Raw genomic sequence first — 21707 nt, forward strand, 5'->3', positions numbered from 1 at the left:
CTTAACATCTGAACATGTCATGTGACTTTGATTTACTGTTAAATGTGTCCCGTCTCTTCCTCAGTGCTGTTCAGCCTTTGTCTGCTTTTATTTTCAGTCATTATCAGTGTAGTTTCCTGTGTGATTGTGTCCTAATGTGTTCATGTAAATATTTAGCTGTCACTGAGTTTTACACTTAAGTTGGGCTGGATTTCATTATGATATCCACCACGACAAGACAGAGTTTTATTGACAGGTAGTAACTTTACTCTGCTGTTTATACTGAGGTATCTGTTGCTTCAGTACAGCATCTCTGGTTGGTTTCAAGCCATCGTGTGCAGATGGAACTGCTGCTTTATGTCAGTTTTTGTGGCAAAGCCGCATTTGATTCACTGGCTTTGTCAAAAATTTGTATTCCCATCATGCTCTTTTATCCGTAAACTTTTTCTTAGTTTGATTTCTAGATTGTTGGTATTGTGATGTAAAATTACATATACTGTGATGGAAGATTTTGTCCAAGCTGTTGACTGCTTACATCAAACTGTGTGCCTGTCCTGACTAACTGTGGTAAACACTTCAGTGTTTTTCTTACCTCAAGAAGCAGTTTGAGATGTTTTCTGCATTTCTTAGTACATTTCCACAACTTTGGAACAAATATTGTAAAGAGTAATGATGAGTGGAAAAACTGAGATGGCTCTTCTTTCTGTGTCCACCTCCACTCTTTCACTTCAGCGCTGAAGTTTAGTTTTAGTCAGAAACAAAACAGACAGGTCTAAAAAACACACATTTTATTGTACAGGATTCACAATGAAGAGAACAATGAAAACTACAGTATGCAGGGATCTAATAACAGCATCAATAAAACTCCTGAGGTATGACAAGAAAACACACGTTACAGAATCCCTGTGACTGAACTCGGCTACACGTTAACAGATCTACATTCAGCTGACAGTGCTCTATATCCACAGAATTACATTACATTTATTTACACAACTGGCTGTTAACATTGAATTTGGTATAACTAAATTTCTCAGCTGGCTTTACTTGAAGAGTTGAACTTCATAAAGTATTATGAGGCACCATAAATTAACTAGAATACATGTTCTATTGATTAACACAAAGGCAAGTTAAGGGGCTTGAACTCTTTAAGGGGGAATTCTATAGATAATTAATTGTCTGCTTTTAGACAAAATATGTCTTCAAGTTGTGATTTACACTGTGAGAACAGTTGTTGCGTGTACATATTTAATTAATTATATGTTCAGCATCAGGATGGACTTCTGCTGACTTGATCGTTTGTATTTGAGGAGTTTTGGTGTGTGTTCTTTGCCTCGTTGTCTCTGCAGACATTTTGTTGCTCGGCTGTTTTCAAAGGTTTTTGTGGATGTTTTTGTTTTCGTCTGAAGTTGTAGAATGGAGAGAGACAGAGAAGACATGCGACAAAGATCCGTCAGAGTTGAGTTGTATGTGCATTGCGCCCAGGACGCACCTTTAGTGGTTATCATCACGTTTGTGGATACAGTTGAGTTTTGTGACATTCACAGTCTAAAGTCTCTGCAGTATGATTCAGGTATGACTGAGCGGCTTGTTCGTAGGCAGCGGCTTGCTGGTCGGGTGGTCAGCACGTGATGCGAGCCATCCCCGGGTTAATGAAGGAGAAGTTTCTGAACATCGTTTGGTCAACGCTGTTGATGAGCGTCCGGTCGGCACACGACAGCCGGGGCTTCTCATTGATGAATTCTTTATCAAAGTTACTGCAGTCACTGGGCGACGTCTGCAAGGGCGGGAGGGAGAATATTTCACAACACACAATGATACGAGCAGTACACCACTGATTTAACAGTGTCACAGTCTGCTGTTAAACACCAGTTGTGTGCAGGTTGTAAGTATGTGTTCATATGATGAATTTCACTGTCATTATTAGATGAGAAGGATAAATTATTAAAATATTATTATTTTTTACACTGGAAAATTTCTCCATGAGTTAAAGTCGATGAATATCTGCAACTCACATACACAACAGGAAAAAAACAGGCTGTTCAAATTTGACTGAAAAAGTGAGTCCATGCTGTGAATGGACTTACTAGCGTTGGCCTGAAGGGCGGCGCCACCTGCCGCTCCTCCAGGGCTTTCCAGTCGGTGCTGCTGAAGAAATTGTGGTGCCTGATGTTCCCCTTCACTCCCAGGCGCTCCTCAGGCTCCCTCACAAACAACTGCAGCACAAACACACACACAGATTAAAAATGTACACGTGTGTATTAAGGTCTGCTTTATCGCTGACACATCAATGACACACACAGCGTCCAACCTTGACCAGAATGTCCTTGGCGTCTTTGGTGAGCCAGCGGGGATAAACAGGGTTGTCTGTCCGTATGGACTGGAACAGCTCCTCTTCATCGCGCCCGTGGAACGGAGACTGACCGATCAGCATCTCGTACAGCAGCACTCCGAACGACCACCAGTCCACTGAGCTGTTGTACTTCTGACCCAGCAGGATCTGACTCACAAACCAGCACACTTACTGTTAATACAGGCAGCATGCAGCTCGCTTTTCTGCCTTAAATGAAGTAATATGACAAGAATCTGTGCACTGAAGATATCTCAAAGATGATTAGACATGCTAACTGGTTTAGAGATTGCAAATTCAGTGGTTTGGTGTGCTGGTTTAAGCCTTTGACCAAAAGAAAAATATACTTTTATTTCATTTACTGCCATGAACACTACAAGATAGTGAACATGGCTCCAACAATAAAAGGTTTTGTAAATGATGCAGCAGGTGTTTTCCATCACCTGACAAAGTCAAACACCTGCTTTGTCATCACTTATTGGGATGTGGCCAGAGGTGCAACCTGGAAGTTATAGCCCGTACGTTACCAGTTCATCCATAATCTTACATAAATATAATTAAGGTGTGTTTCCATTATAAGGATGTGTGTGTGGTCACCTCAGGAGCAATGTAGTCTGGTGTTCCACAGAAGGTGGACGTCCGGGATTCATCCTGCATGTTCTCCTTACACATTCCAAAGTCTGCTATCTTTATATGACCCTCGGAGTCCAGCAGCACGTTATCCAGCTTCAGATCCCTTCAGAGGAACGGTAGGACATGAGCAAGACACGAAGAACTACAAGAACTCAGTGTGGTGTGTTGTTCATCAGCGTCCGTTCACTTTCTGGCTTATATTTAGAATTTACCTATAAATGATTCCTTTAGAGTGCAGGAACTGGAGCCCACAGATGATCTCAGCTGAATAGAAGCTGCAGAAAGACATCAAGAGGCAGGGGACAAAGATGAAGGCCGTTAGCGTAACCTGGTAACTGGTGCATTTTCAGCTTATTGGATGTTGTGCTTTTTGGTGAGATACCTACGTGGCTCTGTGCAAGTCAAACTTGTGGCAGTTCTGGATGTGGAACATGAGATCTCCTCCATTCAGATACTCCATCACGAAGAAGAGGTTCTCCTGGACACAAACATGCAGACGGGTCAGGGATGACATGTTAGTAGTTGAGCTCTGAGCCACCGAGTGTACGTGGTTCTTACCTTGGTTTGGAAGGTGCAGTAAAGGTGCGTGAGGAAAGGATTTTCCCAGGCTAAAGAGAGGACCCTCCGCTCCACCATGGTGCACTCGACGTCATCATCCATCAGCACCACGTCCTTTTTTAGAGCCTTCACTGCGAAGAACTGCCCGCTTCTTTTCAGCTCGGAAAGAAACACCTGGAAACACGACAAAAATGAAACCTCTGCAGTTGGACAGTTCACAGTTCGTTTGCCCATCCTTTCTCACGCCCCCTTGCTTGTGGAAAAACTTTGCAACCCGTGACATCAAAGCAACAAGAAGTCTGTGGTTTCCTTTCCTTTGTAAACTGGCTGCACGAACAACTCGACTGCGAGCCGTAATGCGCTGCCTGAGACCTTCATGTTGATAAGAATGACCAAAATATCACTGACGACAGGCTGATGGAAAAAGCGTTTCCTAGAAGCTGTACATCATTATTATTAGCAAAAATGAGAAAGTCATTCAACACAGCTAAGATGCACAATCTTCACCTTTAATGTTCTTTTTGTTGCTGCTACTGTTTGTGTTATGTGTTGCTCAGTTCTGATGTACATCCTGCTCTGCTCTTTGCTTTTCTTCTTTGGATCAGATCACCTCCAGTACCTTTCCAAAGCTGCCTTTCCCGAGCATCTTGTGGAGGATGAAGTCATCAATGGTGAACTTGGGTTGGTGGTCCTTCCTGGGCACAGCGTACAGAGGCTCCTCTTCTGTCAGCTCCTCTGTGATCGACTTGCCGGCGTCAGTTGGTCCGTCCCACGAAACACCCTGCAACTCTGCATGAAGAGGTACAAAACAAATGATTCACACTAAAAAATGACTATCAAGAAGAAATTTCTTGATGAGAATGAAGATTTTAGAGGTTGTGTACCTTTGTTCGCAGGTGTAGTTGTGGCTGGTCCACCCGTTCCTAACGCAGACGGAGTTCGGACTGTTCCCGGCTGGCCAACACCTACTGGACCTTCTCGACCAATAATCTCAGTTTCTCTGGTGCTTCTGGCCTAAAGGCAAAAGGTAGGACCAGTATCAGACTTTGTGGGGTTTGAGGGTTTGTGGGTTTGATCCAACATTTGTTTTATTGGCTATTTTCAGGTGAAAACATTAGAGAAGGCAGGACCTTATGTGTTGTGCATGGGCCGGCACATATACACAGTTCTTAGCAGCGTCAGGGCAGGTTTACTGATGTGGGAGTTGATGCTTTCAAACTACACCACATTTAAGCCAAACACAATCTTCTCAACAAAAAAATCCTCAAAAAAGCACACCGCACATGTTGAAACGTTTTGAAATAGCAGAAGATTTGCTGGTCTGACCTGCTGCTTACTCTCGATGATGGCCAGAGCCTCAGCCATCAGTTTTTGGTTGACCCCGCAGAGGTTGGCTACCTTCTTCTGGCATTTATGATGGACGTTCATGCTGCATTCTGCACAGAAAAGACAGCATTACCACAGCTCATCACGTCACCGTTTGAGAACACAGTTCTGTATCTGGAATGGATCCAGTGCTATACTGGTTTCCTCACTGTTGTCACGTTCTGCCACAACATAGATTTTGTAGTACCCTCATTACAGTGACAGATGTTTTAGCATATTAAAAATGTGCTTTATTGTGGCTCATGCAGGTAGAGCTCCACACAGGTACTCATAGAACTGGAGTTACATCCAGCAGTTACTATTTTGTTTGCTGCAGGTTGACTGACTCTGGAAAACTCTCAGGCCATGTGTGTGTGTGCTAATCAGTTTATGTCAGACTGTGTAGATCTCAAGGATGAATCAGTATGGACATCAAACTTAGAACACATGAGTTTTGCCATTTTTTTTCTTGCTTTACTGCTATCAGTATCTGCAGCAGACGACGTACGGTCCCCAAACCCGACGCCTCGTTCACATTGACTGCACCAGTGTGCTGGCTTGTGTTGGAATTTGAGTCATTTGACATGAAACACTGAATCGTCCAGCTGCCGTGACAGCTGCAGTGTGTTTCTGTGTGTTCCTGCTGTTGTGCCAGCTGTTGGAGGAATATCATGTCATACCGTAGACTAAATTATTGTTTCTTCTTCGGTAAACTGAAGGATTAAATGTTCCTTTGCGGGCTGAGAAAACGTCCCTCAGATTTATGTTTCATAAACCTTTATTGAAATCTGCTGACCTCTGTGTATCCTCTGTCATTTTTTGTTGTTTTTCCTCATCTTAACAGCAGATAGTGATGTAAGCTGTACAGATGGTAAAGCTCATTAAGGCAAATTTGTGATTTGGGGTAATAGAAATAAAAATCACTTGAATTGACTTGGCTTTTCACGGCCCTGCACATCTGCATATTTGCATAGTTTGCCTTTCAACGGTGACATACGTACATTTTACACGACTCTATACTGGAAAATTACACACCTCAGCTCCAGTATACACTGGGCTAATATCCACTTACAGGGCCGGTGCTTTATTTATAACTTTTATTTTAGGCTCACTGCCTTCAATTAGTGTGCCTTCAAGGCGAGTCAGTGTGCACGAGGTGTACCCTTAACTCCACAAGACATAAGTTGAGCTTCTTAACAACAAGATGCATAAAACCACAGAAATCATAAAACTCCTGCCTCTCACCCTCACATTTGAGCCCCTGTTTGGCGAGCCCCCACAGCAGAGTGCCACAGTGCTCACAGAAAGTGGGACTTTTGTAGTTGTAGACTTTAAACCTGTGGGGCATGTCGATCTTGAAGCGCTCCTTGTGAATCTGCAGCACACACATCACATCGTACAGCTTATCATGGAGGTCCCAGTACAGGTTAAGCCTTGCAAACAGGATTCGGGACAGAAGCAAACAAAGCCAAGAGAAGCAGCAGTAGAAACACTTCCTGTATCCAAACAGTGGGTGGCAGGTCTGTCCTTTAAACCGTCTACTACAACATCTTTTGGTTTCATGCATGTGAACTCAGGCATGCAGCTGAGGAGGAAGTGAAACGAGAGCAAGAAGATAAAACCAGCGAATGAGACAAGAGGTGTAATGATCCCTCTGCATGAGCGGACTGCTTGATTAGTAAGCATTATAACCACAAGTTTACAAATCTTTTACACATGTCGCATCAGCAGCCAGTGGATGTAACTCTGGCTGCTTGGAAGAAATGATGCTGCCATAGAGCGTTTATGTGAAACGATGACGTGCTTACCATTGTTTCCTTGCTGTTCACGGCTGAACCGGTGCATTTGGCGATTACCTTGTCGATGCATTTCTTGTGAATAGCTGCATTGCACTCTAAAAGACACAAAGATGACAGAGTTGAGACACATGGGAAGGGGGGGGGGGGATCATTCAACGCCATGTCATCAGTGGAAAATGTCACTCACGTCTGCACTGGTAACCCTGCTTGTTAAGACCCCTGTGGCAGATAAAAACAGGTGAAATGACTAATATGATAATGAAGGAGCATGATTTGGTGATGTGTGACATCTGAGTTTGTTGCGTACCAGACAAACTCTTTGCAGACGGAGCAGAAGGTCGGCTGAGGGAAAAACGTGGCGCTGAACTCGTGACATTTGACGACGTGAATTTTAGCCTGTTTGATGGCGCCTCGCCGCTGGTGGAGGGCGAACAGACCCTCTCTCTCTCGCTCGGACTCCAGGTCTCCCTCGGTCTGACCCGCAGCGTCTGAAACACATCGTGCAGCCTTCGTTTAAAACCGAAAAGGGATGCAGGAGAAGTTGAGCTCGGCTTCATCTGGGAAGAGAGTTCACTCACGGCCAAGAAGATTTCACACCTCTATTTCGATTTCGCACCTTTTGTGTTTCTTACCAACATCAGAGTTTCATTTTGACCAAAGTATCTGCAACTCATTACATGGTTGAGTCACCTCTGCTGCAGCCCCACTTTGTGATCTCTGTTCATAATTTCTGCAGTTTAACATAAAAACCCTGTCCGGTGTATTTAAAACACAAGTCTTCCTCTCCTTTATGGCACTCGTCGCTCGTAAACTGCTGGCAATACCTCAGGCGTGACGAAACACAGTTAAAAATATTATATTGTTTGTCAAACAAACACGAACAGAAACATGAAAAGGTCTGTTTGTGACTCTGGTTTTGGGCGCAGTGGTACCAAACCCTCCAACAGTCAGTGTGAGCAGCTGTTGATCACAAAGAAATCGTTGGAGCACAATCCTCCCACTGATCCCAGCTCAGCTGTTCGCCCTCTCCTCTCAGTGATGTGCTGCAGTCCAGCAACTCCTTTTTACAAAGAGTAATATCTATTTAGAGAGGAGTCTGAGCAGCTGAGTCATCGTGAGGGCTGCTCAAGTGCAAATATGGATTGAATCAAACCGTCAGTCATTTGGAACACAGTTTATTTAATTTTGACGAGCTGCACATGAGCAGCTATGTGTCTGCATGTGTTTGTATGCAGTTCACGAGGAAGTTCCATGGATGGTGTTGTCGCAGCACCGGTTACTGTGCCACCTGTTGTTCTGAGCAGTCATTTCCTATTTGCTCGGCCTATATATAGAAACATGAGATGACTTCTCCCTTTCAGTTGTCGGTGGCTTCTCAGGCTCTGGCATGGTGTTAATGTCAGGAAAGCACCGGTGAAAAGGATCCAGCACAAAGCACACACACATCCACCTGCACCACTTTAACCAGCAGTGGGCAGAGACTCCACACTGGTTAGTATTAAATGGAGAAAATGTGATTAGGCTGCGACGATTAAGGCTCGTTTAAACGCAGGAGGGTGCAAGTGATACACGCTTTTCAAGGACTATACAAACAATGTGGGTAATGGCCATTATTTTACCATCACACTCACCATTTATACAAGATCATTTTATAACCCCAAAAAACTGCACTGTAGCACTCTGTAAGTGTTGCTGATCTCTACCATGACATCGCACCGTGATATAACACTGTATATTTTATGGAAAACTATGAACAAATGTCTGGTTTTGACAAAAAATAATGATCCACTTTTTTATCGCTGTCAGGAATCAGAATCAGTTTTAAATCCATTTTCAGAGAAGATGTGGGAGTAGACGGCTTATTTCTGGGAAACCACAGCAGAGAGCACGTTGAGTTAAAGATGGAGAAAACATTTCCTTCTTGATCAGACTTGACAACCTTTTAACGTCAGATCAGAAAAACAACTGTCTCTTCGTTCTCTCAGATTTTGTTTGGACAGTTGCTTTAATTGGGGTGTTTTCCAGTGCGTTTTAGTCGTTATAAGTGATGGAGGCACTCACCGCTTTTCTCCAGATAATACCTGGCCTCCATCCGCAGGCGGCCCTGTGGCTTCAGCTCCAGCTGAGACAAAAAGAAAGAAAAACTGAAACCGAAGCACTGTTTTACCAAAATTCATGAGAAAAACCTTCAGAATGAGAAGGAAAGCATGTGGATTCGTGATGCATGGGCTGTATGACGGAGAAACTGTGCATGTAATGCTGTTTGGACTCATGGAGGCAGACAGTCTGGCGCATTCAAACACACGAATCTGATTTGAGTCATCCATTTCGCTTTGTGTTTGTTTGAGTCTTTGTTTGGTATCAGAGACAGTTGGCGTCTGGTGTCACTCAAAGTCGTGTCTTTCCAGGGGAAAAAATATTTCTGCAGCACAAGAAGTGATCTGTTTTCACTTTCTGACTAGTTAAAAATAAGCTGGCTGACTAGCGTGAGCAGTGATGGCCTCCAGTCAAAGCCCTGGAGTACCAGTACACCCCAATTTTAGAAAATATTTTAACAAGGAACTTTAATTAAAGCTACATCAGAAACAACAACAATGGCAGACAACCAGATTTTTTACATGAGCGCCACTTTAAGCACTTGGCCTTCTGACCCAGACGTGAGTCAGCCCATCTGGACTTCAGGAGGACAAACACACCACAAACACGCCGATCCGGCTGCACTAACCCAGATCTCCAGCTTGCCGTTCTCCTTCTTGCATCGTGTTGCCAGCGAGTCCAGAGCCACCGTGGCCTCGGACTTCAGCTCTGCCGTCCGGTCCTTCACCATCACGTGCATGATGCGGCCGCGGTGGACGTGGGCGTCGAACGTGGTGCTCCAGGGCGGGTACATGGTGGGCTTCTTCTGCTTGTACACTTGGCCCTTTTCTGGAAAAATGAAAGAGACGCCTCTTCGTTTGCTCTTTGCTTTGACTTTTTGTTTGCGACAGACGGGAAATAAAATGAAAATAAAGCTGCGCTGGGTGATTTCCACTTTGACTTTCACTTCAGTACCCAGGAATCCTGTGCGTCAGTAACTTAAACGCTTCGTGATACTGGCAGGGCGGAAGTGACGCAGCCTTTGCGGATGACTCAGTCTTCTTCTTAAAGAATATGTCTGGGCTTATTCTGTATTTCTCCTTATTGGCAACAAACCAACAGCGAATTGATTCTACGAACAAGTGTCATCTGTCTGTCTGTCTGTCTGTCTGTCTGTTGCCAAAGCCTCATATGAATTTGGTTTAAACATGTTTGAGTAGCATAGGTAAAAACAGCAACGCCCTGCTGATTCAGGAAATTGTATAGCAATTTATTTAAATTTGATGTATTTATTGTTCCATGTTTTAATGGCTTGAACACGACATGAATGAACACGTGGACCCGGACCTGAGAGCCACAGAGAGGCTTTGAGAGACTCTCGTGTTGGTTAGTCGTCTTTTTATGGGATTTGTTGACAATAACAAAAGTATAGAATATCACTCGCCTTGTTCTCAAAGGATTTAGCTCACAGGTTTTGATTGATAACACCTGAAAGACGGGGACGTTTCCTGCCAGCGGTGAAAGCCGACACCAGGAATTCATCTGAGCAAACGGGATGAATGCGTGGTGTCTCTCAGGGGAGTCGACGCTCTCTTGTAGTCTGAAGCTGTCATTTTGAGCTGAAATCAGTGACTCCTTCACATTAAAATACATGGTAATTTTATGCCACGTGTATAATCGAGTGTTAGATGTTTGCAGTCCTGTCCTCCTCTGTTGTCATGGGTAATGCATTTAGTTTGCGCTGCAGGATGTTGTACCTGCAGTGATTTGGACGTTGGACCACCTGAGCGGCTGACCTATATTAGTATTTTTTTTTATCGCAGTCTTTTCCATCGCATTAGAAAAAAAATCCCTCCTGGCCCTGATAATTGACATCTGCTGATTTTTTTTTTTCTCTGCAACAACATCCAAAATATCCACTTACATAACAGCCACATGCCATCCTGCTGCTTCAACAATAAAGCCCGCTAAGCTTTTTACTCCCACAGCGATCTGCGGCCTTCTCCATCATCGGCTCATCGCCCGTCAGTCCACCAGCTCTGGCAGCTGCCGTCTGTGCCGATTTAAGCGCCCAGAGAGGAAAATATGGCGGTTTCTCCACAAGCTGCATCAGATTCTGTGAGTTTCCTTGCAGCGTTATGCGGCGTGAGAGGTGACATGTTTTGGTGTCAGCCTGTGCTCAGTTCCTGTGTTATTCTGTGAAAAAGCACCAAGGTGGCATTTAGACTGAGGTGTGCTCTCATGCCTCTGCCGCTCTGACAGCTCACAGCCTCTGCTATTTCTGCTCTGGAGGTGTATTATCAACAACGTTAAATTACAGATTGCTTGAGTTGTTCACTTTGGGTATATGGACCCTTTCATAAAAACATGCAGCCCCAAGCCCAAAGGAATCTCACCAGACTAAGAATTCCAACTTCAATCAAATAAACACACAGGAAAAGTATGAAAACTAATGATGAAGACTTAAAACTGAGGCACCTTAAGTAAAAGGCTAAAGAGATGCGTCCTGAGATTTCCTCTAAAAATGTCCACAGGGTCCCTCAAATCAGCAGGCAGGCTGTTCCAGAGACCAGGCCGACTCCCCACGAGTTTCATAACAAAACCTGAAATCCCTCCACTGAAGGAAGTCTATTAGCAGCGTTTGGGCTGAAAAGCCTTGACTCAGCATGCAGGTTTGCCTCATTGGGCGGATTCTAAAAGTGGAAGTTAACCAAGAATGGCCCACTGTGTGACTGCAGCTGTCGAACAAGATTAACACAGAGGGATATAAACAAAACGGAAAAAGGGAAACTGTTAAGAGGCAGTTACACGACCAAGTGCAGACAAAGAGCGCTTATTTACAAGCCATTATGAGGGCAGCTGCATTCTCATAAGACGCCTCCTTTAAGTGGCGTCGTCAGCAAAACCCTTGAAAGACCAAAACCGACAGTGATTGGATCTAATGCGGGCCGTCCATTAATCTGCAGCCTCATACGTATGATCCCTCTGTGCCGTAGAGCTCAGTTATATTGTTACACTGAAGCCCCACCAAGTGTGGATTAATCCACCGCTGAAAATAGTCCCCAACAAATGCACGAGCTACTTCTGTTTGAGCAGCGTGTTTTTAACGCTGCAGAGCCCAGCAAGGTCAGGAAATGACTGAGCCTTTTTCAAACTGTGTGCAGAGTTTATGAGCTGTTTTTAAAGATTCTTGTCTTTGGTAGGAACCGATGGGCTTGGGATGAGAGACTGACTAACACATCGCTGGTTTTTGACATTTTTATGGGACTTATTCATCTTATTCTTTAAGGACAGAGCTTATTCACAAGCTTGTGACATTATACGTGCAGCTGCAGAGATACTTTTGGCCTAAAAAGGCAGGTTTTAACCAGAACTTTAGCTGAGGCTTGTAAAACTACGACACTATTTTTTTGCCTGCGTGATATACAGTAAATATGCAAATGACATTTTGTACATTCACTCCATATTATTACCAAACAAACTTTAGATCAATCCAAAATTAAAGTTACCATTACTGTAAAACTTCACTACAGTAATCTTGACTCAGCTCCTCGGTGCTTTTGGCCAATCGTGACGCTTCATATATGAAAAACTAAATGACACGAGGCCTCAAAGCTGCAGCTCTGTGTGTGTTTAGCTTAGCACAGTCAAAAAACAAACAAAAAAAAGACTAAAGGACCCCGAACAGTCTGAACTTTGTAGAGGACTTCAAAAGCTTTTTATTGAAGCTTTTATTTGAAGATGAAACCATCCACAGCGAGCCGGAGCGCTTGATGGCAGCCATCTTTATCTCTGCCAAGCGAAGCCTGAGGGGATCACGCGTTTGGTCGTGTGTGTGCGTGTCCATGTGTGTATCTATCTGCAGCTAATCTCGCTTGTGATTGGACCAATCAGCCTAATTTATCTTGTGTATATTTAGGACAGTTTGCTCAAGGACGTTGTTTGTGGTGATTGATAATATTTGAAAAACCTAAATTTTCAGCACAAGCGGTCAGTGTGTTTGCTCACGGGCACCTTAGCAGTACTCAGAAGGTGAACCATCACCTTCCCCATCCCCATCAATACATGACGGTCCTTTCTGCTGGAGTCCTGTGGCGTTTTCTTGATTAACTCTTTCTCATTCAAGCACGAGGAAGACGCCTGTCCCAGCTGAAGTGAAGTGAATGAGACTGTCCCTTCACTAAATGAAACGCGCTCTCACGCCGAGCCCCTCTCCGCTGCCTCGCAGGACCAGTCTTGTGGAAAAGAAACATCAGAACGCTCCTCTTTCCTCTTAGCGACGCTCTGTTTTTAGCCCTATCCTGCACTCATGCTCACCAGTGGTTAAACATAGCCAGATGCAGAACAAAGATATCTGCTCTGAGTGTGTTATCACGCTGGGAAGTTTCCCAGACTTGAGACAATGAATGTGAATCAACAACCGCAACCATCTTAAAAAATGAAGGCTGTTTTAAAATAAATGGGCCGTCTTACGTTTATAGTCCTGTCTTTATCTGTTGGTGCATCCTTCAGCACAGTCTGTGCAGCCTGTCGCACTGCCACAGATCTCTGACAGCGTTACAGTCTATATACTTACACAGTGCACGCACTTAGCCTTTATTGCCTTTTAACCTGCAGCTACTACAACTGCCAGCATAAGAAAATATTGAAAGATAAGCCGTTATACTTTTAGCATTTTTCACCGGAATCTACTGTCTAACTTGCCTAAAAAAAAAACAAAACATGACTACTTCTACATTTCTATATTTACTCCAAACACCCACTGTTGTAGTGTAAAAAGCGTCACTTCCTGCTTACAGAGAATTTCTTTTTTTTTACAGGAGCGAATGTGGAAGTGGAAATCATGTAGAATTGAATGTCAGCCAGCGGCCGAAACCCAAAGATCAGAATACTCATATGAAACAAAGAAAGCAGCAAACTGTCACGTTTAAAAAGATGAAACCGATGAAGGCTTCAGGTTGTTTCCTTGAAAAATGACTCAATCAGCTATCAAAATAGTTGCTGACTCATTTTCTCTAAAGCTATCCACTAAGCGGTTCAGCTCTAGTTTTAACTGAGACACCTGCAAACACATTTGTCAACATAGTTGTGTCAAAATGCTCCATTAGATAAACTGCAGGTCAGTCTTTCACAACATAAACACAATAGATTTCATGTTTGACTTCATCACCTTCATTGATTTCTGTAAAAATCTGCTTTTTCTGAATCTGATGCAGCAACACGTTTCACAGACTGAAAGATGTGGAACGCTCCAAAAACACCAGTTTGGATCGTTCCACAGGTAAACAGGCTGATATGTTACAGGTGAGAGGATCAGGATTGGGTATGAAAGGTGCATCCTGGAAAGACTCAGTCAATCACGAGGGAGGATGGAGAGAGGTTCACCACTTTGTGAACACATGACTGAATGAAGGAGATGAACACGTGGACTCAGACACACTTCAGGAAACTGTTGTCTGCAAACACATTTTGTTTGGAAGTGGCTGCATTCTGTTTTTATGTCCAGGAGTCAGGGTTGTACGTCTGCGATCAACTATCAGTTATTAGAGCTGGATGATGCTCATTAGACCACGACTGATTCCCAGTGAAAGGTCAATAATTGCTGAGATTTTGGTTGAACTCTAGTGACATAAGGAGCAGTACTTAAACATCTAATTAATCAATAGACAGAAAATTCTGCTAGTTGTTCATTTCAGAAACGTCTGCTGCTTTCTTCAGTTTTAGGTCACTGTAAACTGACCTGTGTCGACGGCCTCCTTCATGTAAACGGCACAGTACGGGTTCAGCACCTCCTCATGGTAGGCCAGGCCGGGATCGATCTCAAAGTTGGAGAAACCGATCCGCAGGAAAGGTGACATGGCTGCAGGTCTTCGCTCTGTGGCGTCCTCGCAGATATCCAGACGACCTCCAGGAAACCTTGCCGAGCTGCTTCAAGAGATGAGGTGTCTCAGATTTTGGAGATGGGTTCGCCGTCGACCACCTTTCCTCCACCGCAGCACACTGGCCCCTTCAGAGGAAGGATCGGCTGACAGGGGAGGAGGAGGAGGAGGAGGTTTGCTGTCTTCCGCCCTTGACGCTTGAAACAACCTGAGAGAGGAAGAGGCAGAGACGAAGAGAGAGAGATATTTCATCACTCGTGACACTGTAACCACATGAGCCGGCTGTCAGCGAGTTTCCCTGCAAACTCCAAACTTCGTCAGCTCCAGCTGGCTCTGCAGGCAGGCTTCTAAGCTAAATCCACAACAGAACAGCTCCCAGCACGGACGCCCCGGCGCGTGGAGAAAACCCAACCGAGAGTGTGTGTGAGGAGAGGAAAATGTTTGAGGAGCCTCGCTGTCGTTCACGCCGAGAAGCAAACCAGCCGTCTGAACCCGACTTCAACTAAAATAAAAGCGCTCGTACCTTCACGACTCGTAAACACCAGCTGTCACTTGGCAGACGCTTCAGCACCTTATGAAAACCAAAATAATCTCAAAAAAAATCTCTCCAACTTTGCTTTCTGTGATCAGCCACAAAATAAATACAGAAACCGCCTGCGCTGCCTCCACTGCAGCACTCTTGATGGCACAGTCCTCGACTTGTGACGGTCGATGTGATATTTGAGGCCTGCCGGAGAGCAGTGTGTGTGTGTGTGTGTGTGTGTGTGTGTGTGTGTGTGTGTGTGTGTGTGTGTGTGTGTGTGTGTGTGTGTGTGTGTGTGTGTGTGTGTGTGTGTGTGTGTGTGTGTGTGTGTGTGTGTGTGTGTGTGTGTGTGTGACTGGTGGAAGAGGAGGCTGGGAGGTGACTATTAATAGAGCTGAAATACTAAACGCAGATCTGAGTCCGCAGTGCTTGTCATGGTCATCGTCGTCAGAAGCCGGCGAGTGACCTTCTTTACCGTAAACCTCGCTGACCCTGAGTCAGTGGTTTCATGTGAATAGACACAAAGGCTTAGAAAGTGCAGCAGGTGAATGAAAGGTACATACTGAGCCTGTATTCCCTCCCTCATGTCTCACAAACATCTAACGTGATCATAATGAACGTAAACAATGAGCAGACTCAAACAAAAACCAGATCGTTTCCTGTCCACCGCAGCCATGGCGTCACCTTCAGGCCCTCCGTTCTCGCTGTCATTGAGAAACCAGACCAGAGTTCGCTCTGGTCTGACCTCAGGCCTCTTCTACTCCCATCTCTTTTTTTGTTTGTTTGTTTTGTTTAGCAGTGTAAGCTAGCGTCAGGCGCACAGGTAGGCCATCCAATCACTTCAATCAGGCCCAATGAAACCACTGTCCCTCATACCGTCCCTGTCTGTCAAAATATGTGTTAAACTCACTTGTGGTTTGGGGGTAGTTATAGGAATAGTTCACCTGTGTGTGCAATATGTGCAAAAACATCCATAAATAACTAAGTAAATCCAGTAGAGAGCCAGTGTTTCGTAGTTGTACATACAGTAAGTAGAGTTTTGCTCTCAGCTGTAAACTGCGCTGATTGTTCGGGTGGTTCAAGTTGTTTCGTCCTGATTGGATTTATGCATAAACACGACCTCTAAGGCGCATTATTTCAGCTTATACGCTCAAGTTTTGTCATAATTTCTAAACTGTAGTAATGTAAATACTGTGAATACTAATCCTCTGAGCTTTACACCACCTACTGATGTTGACAGCGCGCTAGCTTTTCAAGTAACAGCACAAAACAATGACCGTCTTTCTGTCCGACCAACAGTCCCAAACTCCAACGCAGAGGACGAAGAAAAGCAGCAAATACTCACACGTGAAAAGCCAGAACAGCTGCAGCTGTTTCGTCTGTCATCATTTCTTTTTCCACTTTTCCGCTTTCAATTTCTGTCATGGTTTGTTCTACATTCACACTCTGAGCAGTTTTAGTCTGCACACTGTCGTGTCGCAGAAATTTAGTCATGTTGTCCTTTTTTCTGAGCTCATGTCCAACATCCATAAGCAGCCGTTGGTAAGCATTAGCATGTGCTGTGAAACTGGGGTACAGCTGTAGCCTTGATTGGTTTTTGTTTGCAGACTTTTGTACTGACTAACTGAACACCATAATATCCCGTTTAATTAAGATAATTATGATGTGAAGCTCATTATATGAACTGATGACTCAACGAGGACCAGTCATATTGTGAAGAGTTTTAGAATTTCTTGTTTTTTCACGCTGAATTTAACTTGCATAAATGTCTTGTCAGCGTATGATTGATCACGCGGTCACATCGATCCTGATATCTAAGCTCTCTCTCACACACACACACACACACTCACACCCCCTCCCAGCACAGATTCAAGCACAGTTGCAGAGCTGCAGCCCTCCCCTGCAGCCTCCTGTGCAGCTTCAGCCTGGTGTACATGCTGCGCTCACGCTGGGGGAGTATAACTTCCGGAGCCTGAGTTACGACGATGTAACCACACTTCCTGTCTCTGGGCGGTTGTATTTTTCATGTTGAAGCCTCACAGGTGGGGCTCTCTGCAAACACTCGATAGAAAAACACCACCGAGCTCAAAGCACAGCGGCTCTGAAATTTGAAAAGGTGGGCAGAGGACAGCTCTGATGAAAGTTAGCAGCTCACAAAGAGTATTTGATGTAGAAGGTAGAAGAGTTATTGCAACGATTTGCTTTGATTCTCCTGAAACTTCAGATGAATTCATTAAAGTCCCAATAGGTACAAAGTTAGTACCTAACCCTAACGTTAGTGATGTAAACAAACCTTCATTAGCATCACAAAACATTGATTTACTTCATGTTTACGGTGTCTTCCTACAGTCTGTTTGCTGCTGGTCTGTGTGGACACAGAAAAGGAAAGTTTCATGGGAGACTGGGAATGTTCCAAAAACACCTGTTTGGAACATTCCACAGGTAAACAGGCTGATTGGTGACAGGTGAGAGGATCATGATTGGATATGAAAGGATGTCCTGGAAGGGCTGAGCTGTTCACGAGCGAGAATTAATATGACATGTCCAGTGAAAACCACGTATCTCCACACGTGTTGACTAACGGATGAAGTTTTCCTTCATGTCTTGAGAAAATTCTTCAGCTGAATAAACTCTTGAAAAAGCCTCTTGGATCAGCTGAAAGTGCATCATCACAAAGCTAAAAAACAGGCTGTTTTTTCTGAGCTCGTCAACCTACGAGGTTCTCACAGGACGGCCATGCCGCAGACGTATGATGATCTTATAGAATATGATGCATTGCTGCAGATTAAAGCAGCCAACAGGATGTAAAGGAGTTCAATGGGCTCGACCTGAAACATCTGCTGCAGTGATGTTAATCCACAAACAGCAGAGAGACGAGAAAAACATCATCATGAGTACTTTTAGCTGCTCTTACTGACATACTTTTACTTAAGTGAGGTTGATGGAGGAACATTTTCACAGTACTTAATACGTTTACTGCAGTAAAGGACTGGAGTACTTCTTCCACCCCTGCATGTCTGAATCTGACTTTTAATATCATATCTGCGTTCGTCCCTCTTCTCAAACATATCCATAAGCAACGCACCAAGAAGCAGCTTGAGATACGAGCAACATACAATGCTAACCGTTAGCATTTTTGCTACTTTGCACTTCAACTGCTGCGCAGCATTTTCCACTTACTACAAATGAAGTAGTGTCTTATCGGGTTGTGAATCTGCGTGTTTCTGTCACTGCAGGTGCTGCAGGATGATCTTCAAAGTCTGGTTTATAGTTTCACTGATAAAAAAGAGTTGCACTAGCCTGGAAACCGCTAGTAGTTTTATCAGCTTTCATTTCGTCCCGCTCAGCTGGCTGGACAAGCTTCAAATAGCTCCACTGGATGGATGTTTTTGTGGATTTTTAGTGAAGTAAATTGTTCATTTGAGTAACCTTTAAAAGTGGGAGATGTTTTCCTTGGACAGCTCTGCATGTTCCACAGCTGAATAATCTAAGAAGACGTCTTGCTGTGTATTTTCTGTGGATTGTTTTTGCTTCTGTGGATTCATAACGAGGCTTAACTATAAATATGATGAATGATTTTTCTCTGTAAGCTCTGCAGTTTTCTGCTCGTTCGGGCCGTTTAAGTTGATTAATGTTTGTGGCGCAGGTGTGAAGCAGATGGCCGGCGTGGCGCTCAGGAAAAGCACAATATAAAGATGTAAAATGTGAAGCCTGTGGTGACGTCTTAATGAGATTACACCGTCTCTATGAAGCAACCCCGCTCCATGTAAGAGGATTTCCACTTGACCAACACAGGGGTCATTGTTCAAACGACTGCTGATCTTCACGCCGTAAAACCTTTGATTACTATTTTGAGCTAAAACTGCAGCTCAGATCCTGGAGATCAGCTGCTGGTGAAGCCTAATGTGCTTTCCCACGCAGGCTTCTCTTCGTTTTAACGTCTTGGTTGTTTTCACGTCGAGGCTGATGTTTATCCAGCAGACACACGCTTTCATGTGTGCAGGCATCAGGGTGGATTCACCGAGGGCGCTCAAACGCCACCCAGCCCACCCTCAAACACACACACACACACACACACACACACACACACACACACACACACACACACACACATACAGACACACACACACACACACACAGAGATGCAGGGAAGGTCAAGTACCAGTGTGCCAATGCCGGAGACCTTTCACAGACCTTTAAAGAGGGACGACAGAGTCGATCCAGCCCTCCCGCCTGACCATCAAAGCACTCTGTGTGTGCGTGTGTGTGTGCACGCCAAAGCTTTTTGAAGTCGCCAAGAGAAGAGGGGGGTTGGGGGTGGGCTCTTTGTTGTTATTGACAGGAGGTCCATGTGTGTGACAGAGGCCTTTGACGCTCCAAGTGTCCCTGAAGTGGTCACTCGTTCAAAGATAGAACACAGCGAGCACAGAGGATGTGACCTTTACGCGATCGACATCAATCAGTTATCCCGTCAAAAAGGCTCAAATTCAGCTCGATTTTAAGGTGGAAAGAGGACTTTTGATGAAAAACTTTACGCTGTAGCTGCATCTTTAGAGAGAAACGACTGCAAGTGTGTTTGGATGTAATGGTTTCTGTAACTGAAGGGTTAAAACAACAGAATTTTGCAAGTTTTAATGTACTTTTATTTTATCCTTCTAATTCACAACATTCGAGAGGGAACTATTGTACTTTGTCCTCCACTACGTAGTAAATGTAACTAATTACAATAGTACTATACTTTTGTAGAATTTTGATGTACTTTACTTGAGAATCTTCCTTAATATGCTGCTTTTTCTCTCTGCTTCACTTCGTTTAGGAGGGAAATGTTTTACTCTGCATTTATTCGACAGCTGGAGCAGATTTACCTCTCAGAGAACATATGATCTGTTTATGTAAGATTATGGATTAAACGTCGTGGATTAAACAACCTATATATACACATACGTATATGAAGTAGTACTGTACATATTAAAGCATCAAATACTATTCAAATCATATATATGATAATAGAACAGTGATGGGGTTGTTAGGCTGCGTAATACATAATTCAACTTTTGATACTTTGTGATACGTTTACTTGGATCTGGATACGTTATTGCTAACTTTTAATTCATTCACACTCGGAGTCCCTGAAGGAGACACTGTTTAATATAAAACTCCATAACTTGACAGCACCATTAACACCAATTACTCATTTATTAATGAATGCAGCTTTTTTAACTGCGCACTCAGTGATTATCAAGCCAGTCATGACATCTGTGTGTCTACATGTAGCCAAACAAGCTAATAACAAGCTCATAATCTCACTTTCAAACTCAAAAATAAAAGAGGCCAAAAGAAAAAGGCACTAAAGTAGCAACCAGTTCACCAAAGGCTAAAGGTCAAAGACAAGTGCAGCTGTTCATGTTGTGTTTATGTTCTTACTGCGGTTGAAAGGTGTTAATTGTTTGCTATACATGTAGGCTACAACAGCCATACTCATATCTTCTTAATCCTTAATGCGGTAAACATCAGGAACAGTTAAGTTAAAAAATAGTTAAAACTTTGGAAAAACGCTGAAAACATTGAAAACAGTGTCACTAACCTGTAAAAGACCTCTGAAGTTCAGTGCTCGCAGACAGAAGCTGCTCTCCATCCGATCATTTCTCTGACAGAGTGGAGGGAGCGGAGACTGTGCATTTAACCGTGAAATCGCAAGGCGTTCACGGGCTGTAGGAATATTAGAAACTGTTCAGAAAGCCTGCACCAGTGATTAAACTTTGGGTGTTGAATAAAAGGAAGGCAAACACTTTTTTTGTTTAGTTGTTTTTTTAAGACATCCAAGCTCCATGTGACACATTTAAGAGCTTACATTGAAGTTATGCAGCTTAATTCAATGAAGGAGATGCATTTAGGTACCAAGATGTGTGCTGTGCATTCCCTGAACATCTGCTGCAGCTGCTGCAGCTGCAGGTCATTTCATTTCTAAAATAAATACCTTAAACGCCCGTTTAGTGTTGATGTTTTTCCTTGCAGCAGCAAATCTAAGATTCAGTCGCTGTAACGTCCGAGGAGATCCTGAACGCAGCAGTGGTTTCCTCCCATGCACAGTGGGAGTGAAACTTCTTTATGAAACAACCCGACAAAGAAGAACTAATGAGGCGCGTTCGCTGGTCTTAGATGAGGAGAAGTCGTAGCTTGAGTGTTTGTGATGGAGTCACTTCTGCATCCGTGTGAAACAGATCGAAAAGCTCTCATTTCAGCAGAATTTCACTTTTCCAAAAGGTCTGCCTGCTCCTCTTCCTCTGCTGAGTCGAGGGCAGCAGTCAGCGATGTGAGATGACGATGTGTTGACGGACAGAGCTGTTTAAGGCTGAATTCACTGGGATTTGTCAAGATGTTGAAGGTTAAACGCTGTGTGCTGGCAAGCATGTGCTCATGCATTATTCTGACTATTATTGTAAACCACGAGACAGTGACACGACGCTCAGTCACGTGATGCTTCAGTCACATTTTTAGATAAACTCTGCACTCAATGGAAAGTTTATTTTTGAGGGGAAATCTGCGTC

The 21707-nt window shown here is 43.9% G+C and overlaps 1 protein-coding gene across 1 annotated transcript; it reads right to left on the reverse strand.

Annotated features, from left to right (window-relative positions):
- Positions 1-751: 751 nt before the first annotated feature.
- On the reverse strand, positions 752-20816 carry prkcq (protein kinase C, theta). Its single transcript, XM_070992247.1, has 18 exons — positions 20744-20816; positions 14498-14844; positions 9407-9606; positions 8743-8803; positions 6989-7169; positions 6869-6900; positions 6691-6776; positions 6128-6257; positions 4844-4953; positions 4402-4531; positions 4137-4306; positions 3518-3691; positions 3346-3437; positions 3172-3234; positions 2924-3062; positions 2288-2476; positions 2064-2192; positions 752-1753 (listed from the first exon to the last, which is right to left on the reverse strand). Exons 2-18 carry the CDS (start codon positions 14613-14615, stop codon positions 1598-1600), a joined length of 2160 nt encoding a protein of 719 aa, XP_070848348.1. The 5' UTR covers positions 14616-14844; positions 20744-20816; the 3' UTR covers positions 752-1597.
- Positions 20817-21707: the final 891 nt, after the last annotated feature.

This window comes from Chaetodon trifascialis, chromosome 22, assembly GCF_039877785.1.
Source record: "Chaetodon trifascialis isolate fChaTrf1 chromosome 22, fChaTrf1.hap1, whole genome shotgun sequence".
NCBI classification, from domain to species: domain Eukaryota; kingdom Metazoa; phylum Chordata; class Actinopteri; order Chaetodontiformes; family Chaetodontidae; genus Chaetodon; species Chaetodon trifascialis.

Bases quoted from the DNA above. Each gene is read 5' to 3' on its own strand.
- prkcq (XM_070992247.1), bottom strand. From the start codon at position 14,615: ATGTCACCTTTCCTGCGGATCGGTTTCTCCAACTTTGAGATCGATCCC. The intron at 6,777-6,868 runs GTGAGTGACATT...TGTGTCTTTTAG, and splicing joins GCAGGGTTACCAGTGCAGAC to AGTGCAATGCAGCTATTCAC. The intron at 2,477-2,923 runs GTGACCACACAC...TTTGTGAGTCAG, and splicing joins CAGACTACATTGCTCCTGAG to ATCCTGCTGGGTCAGAAGTA.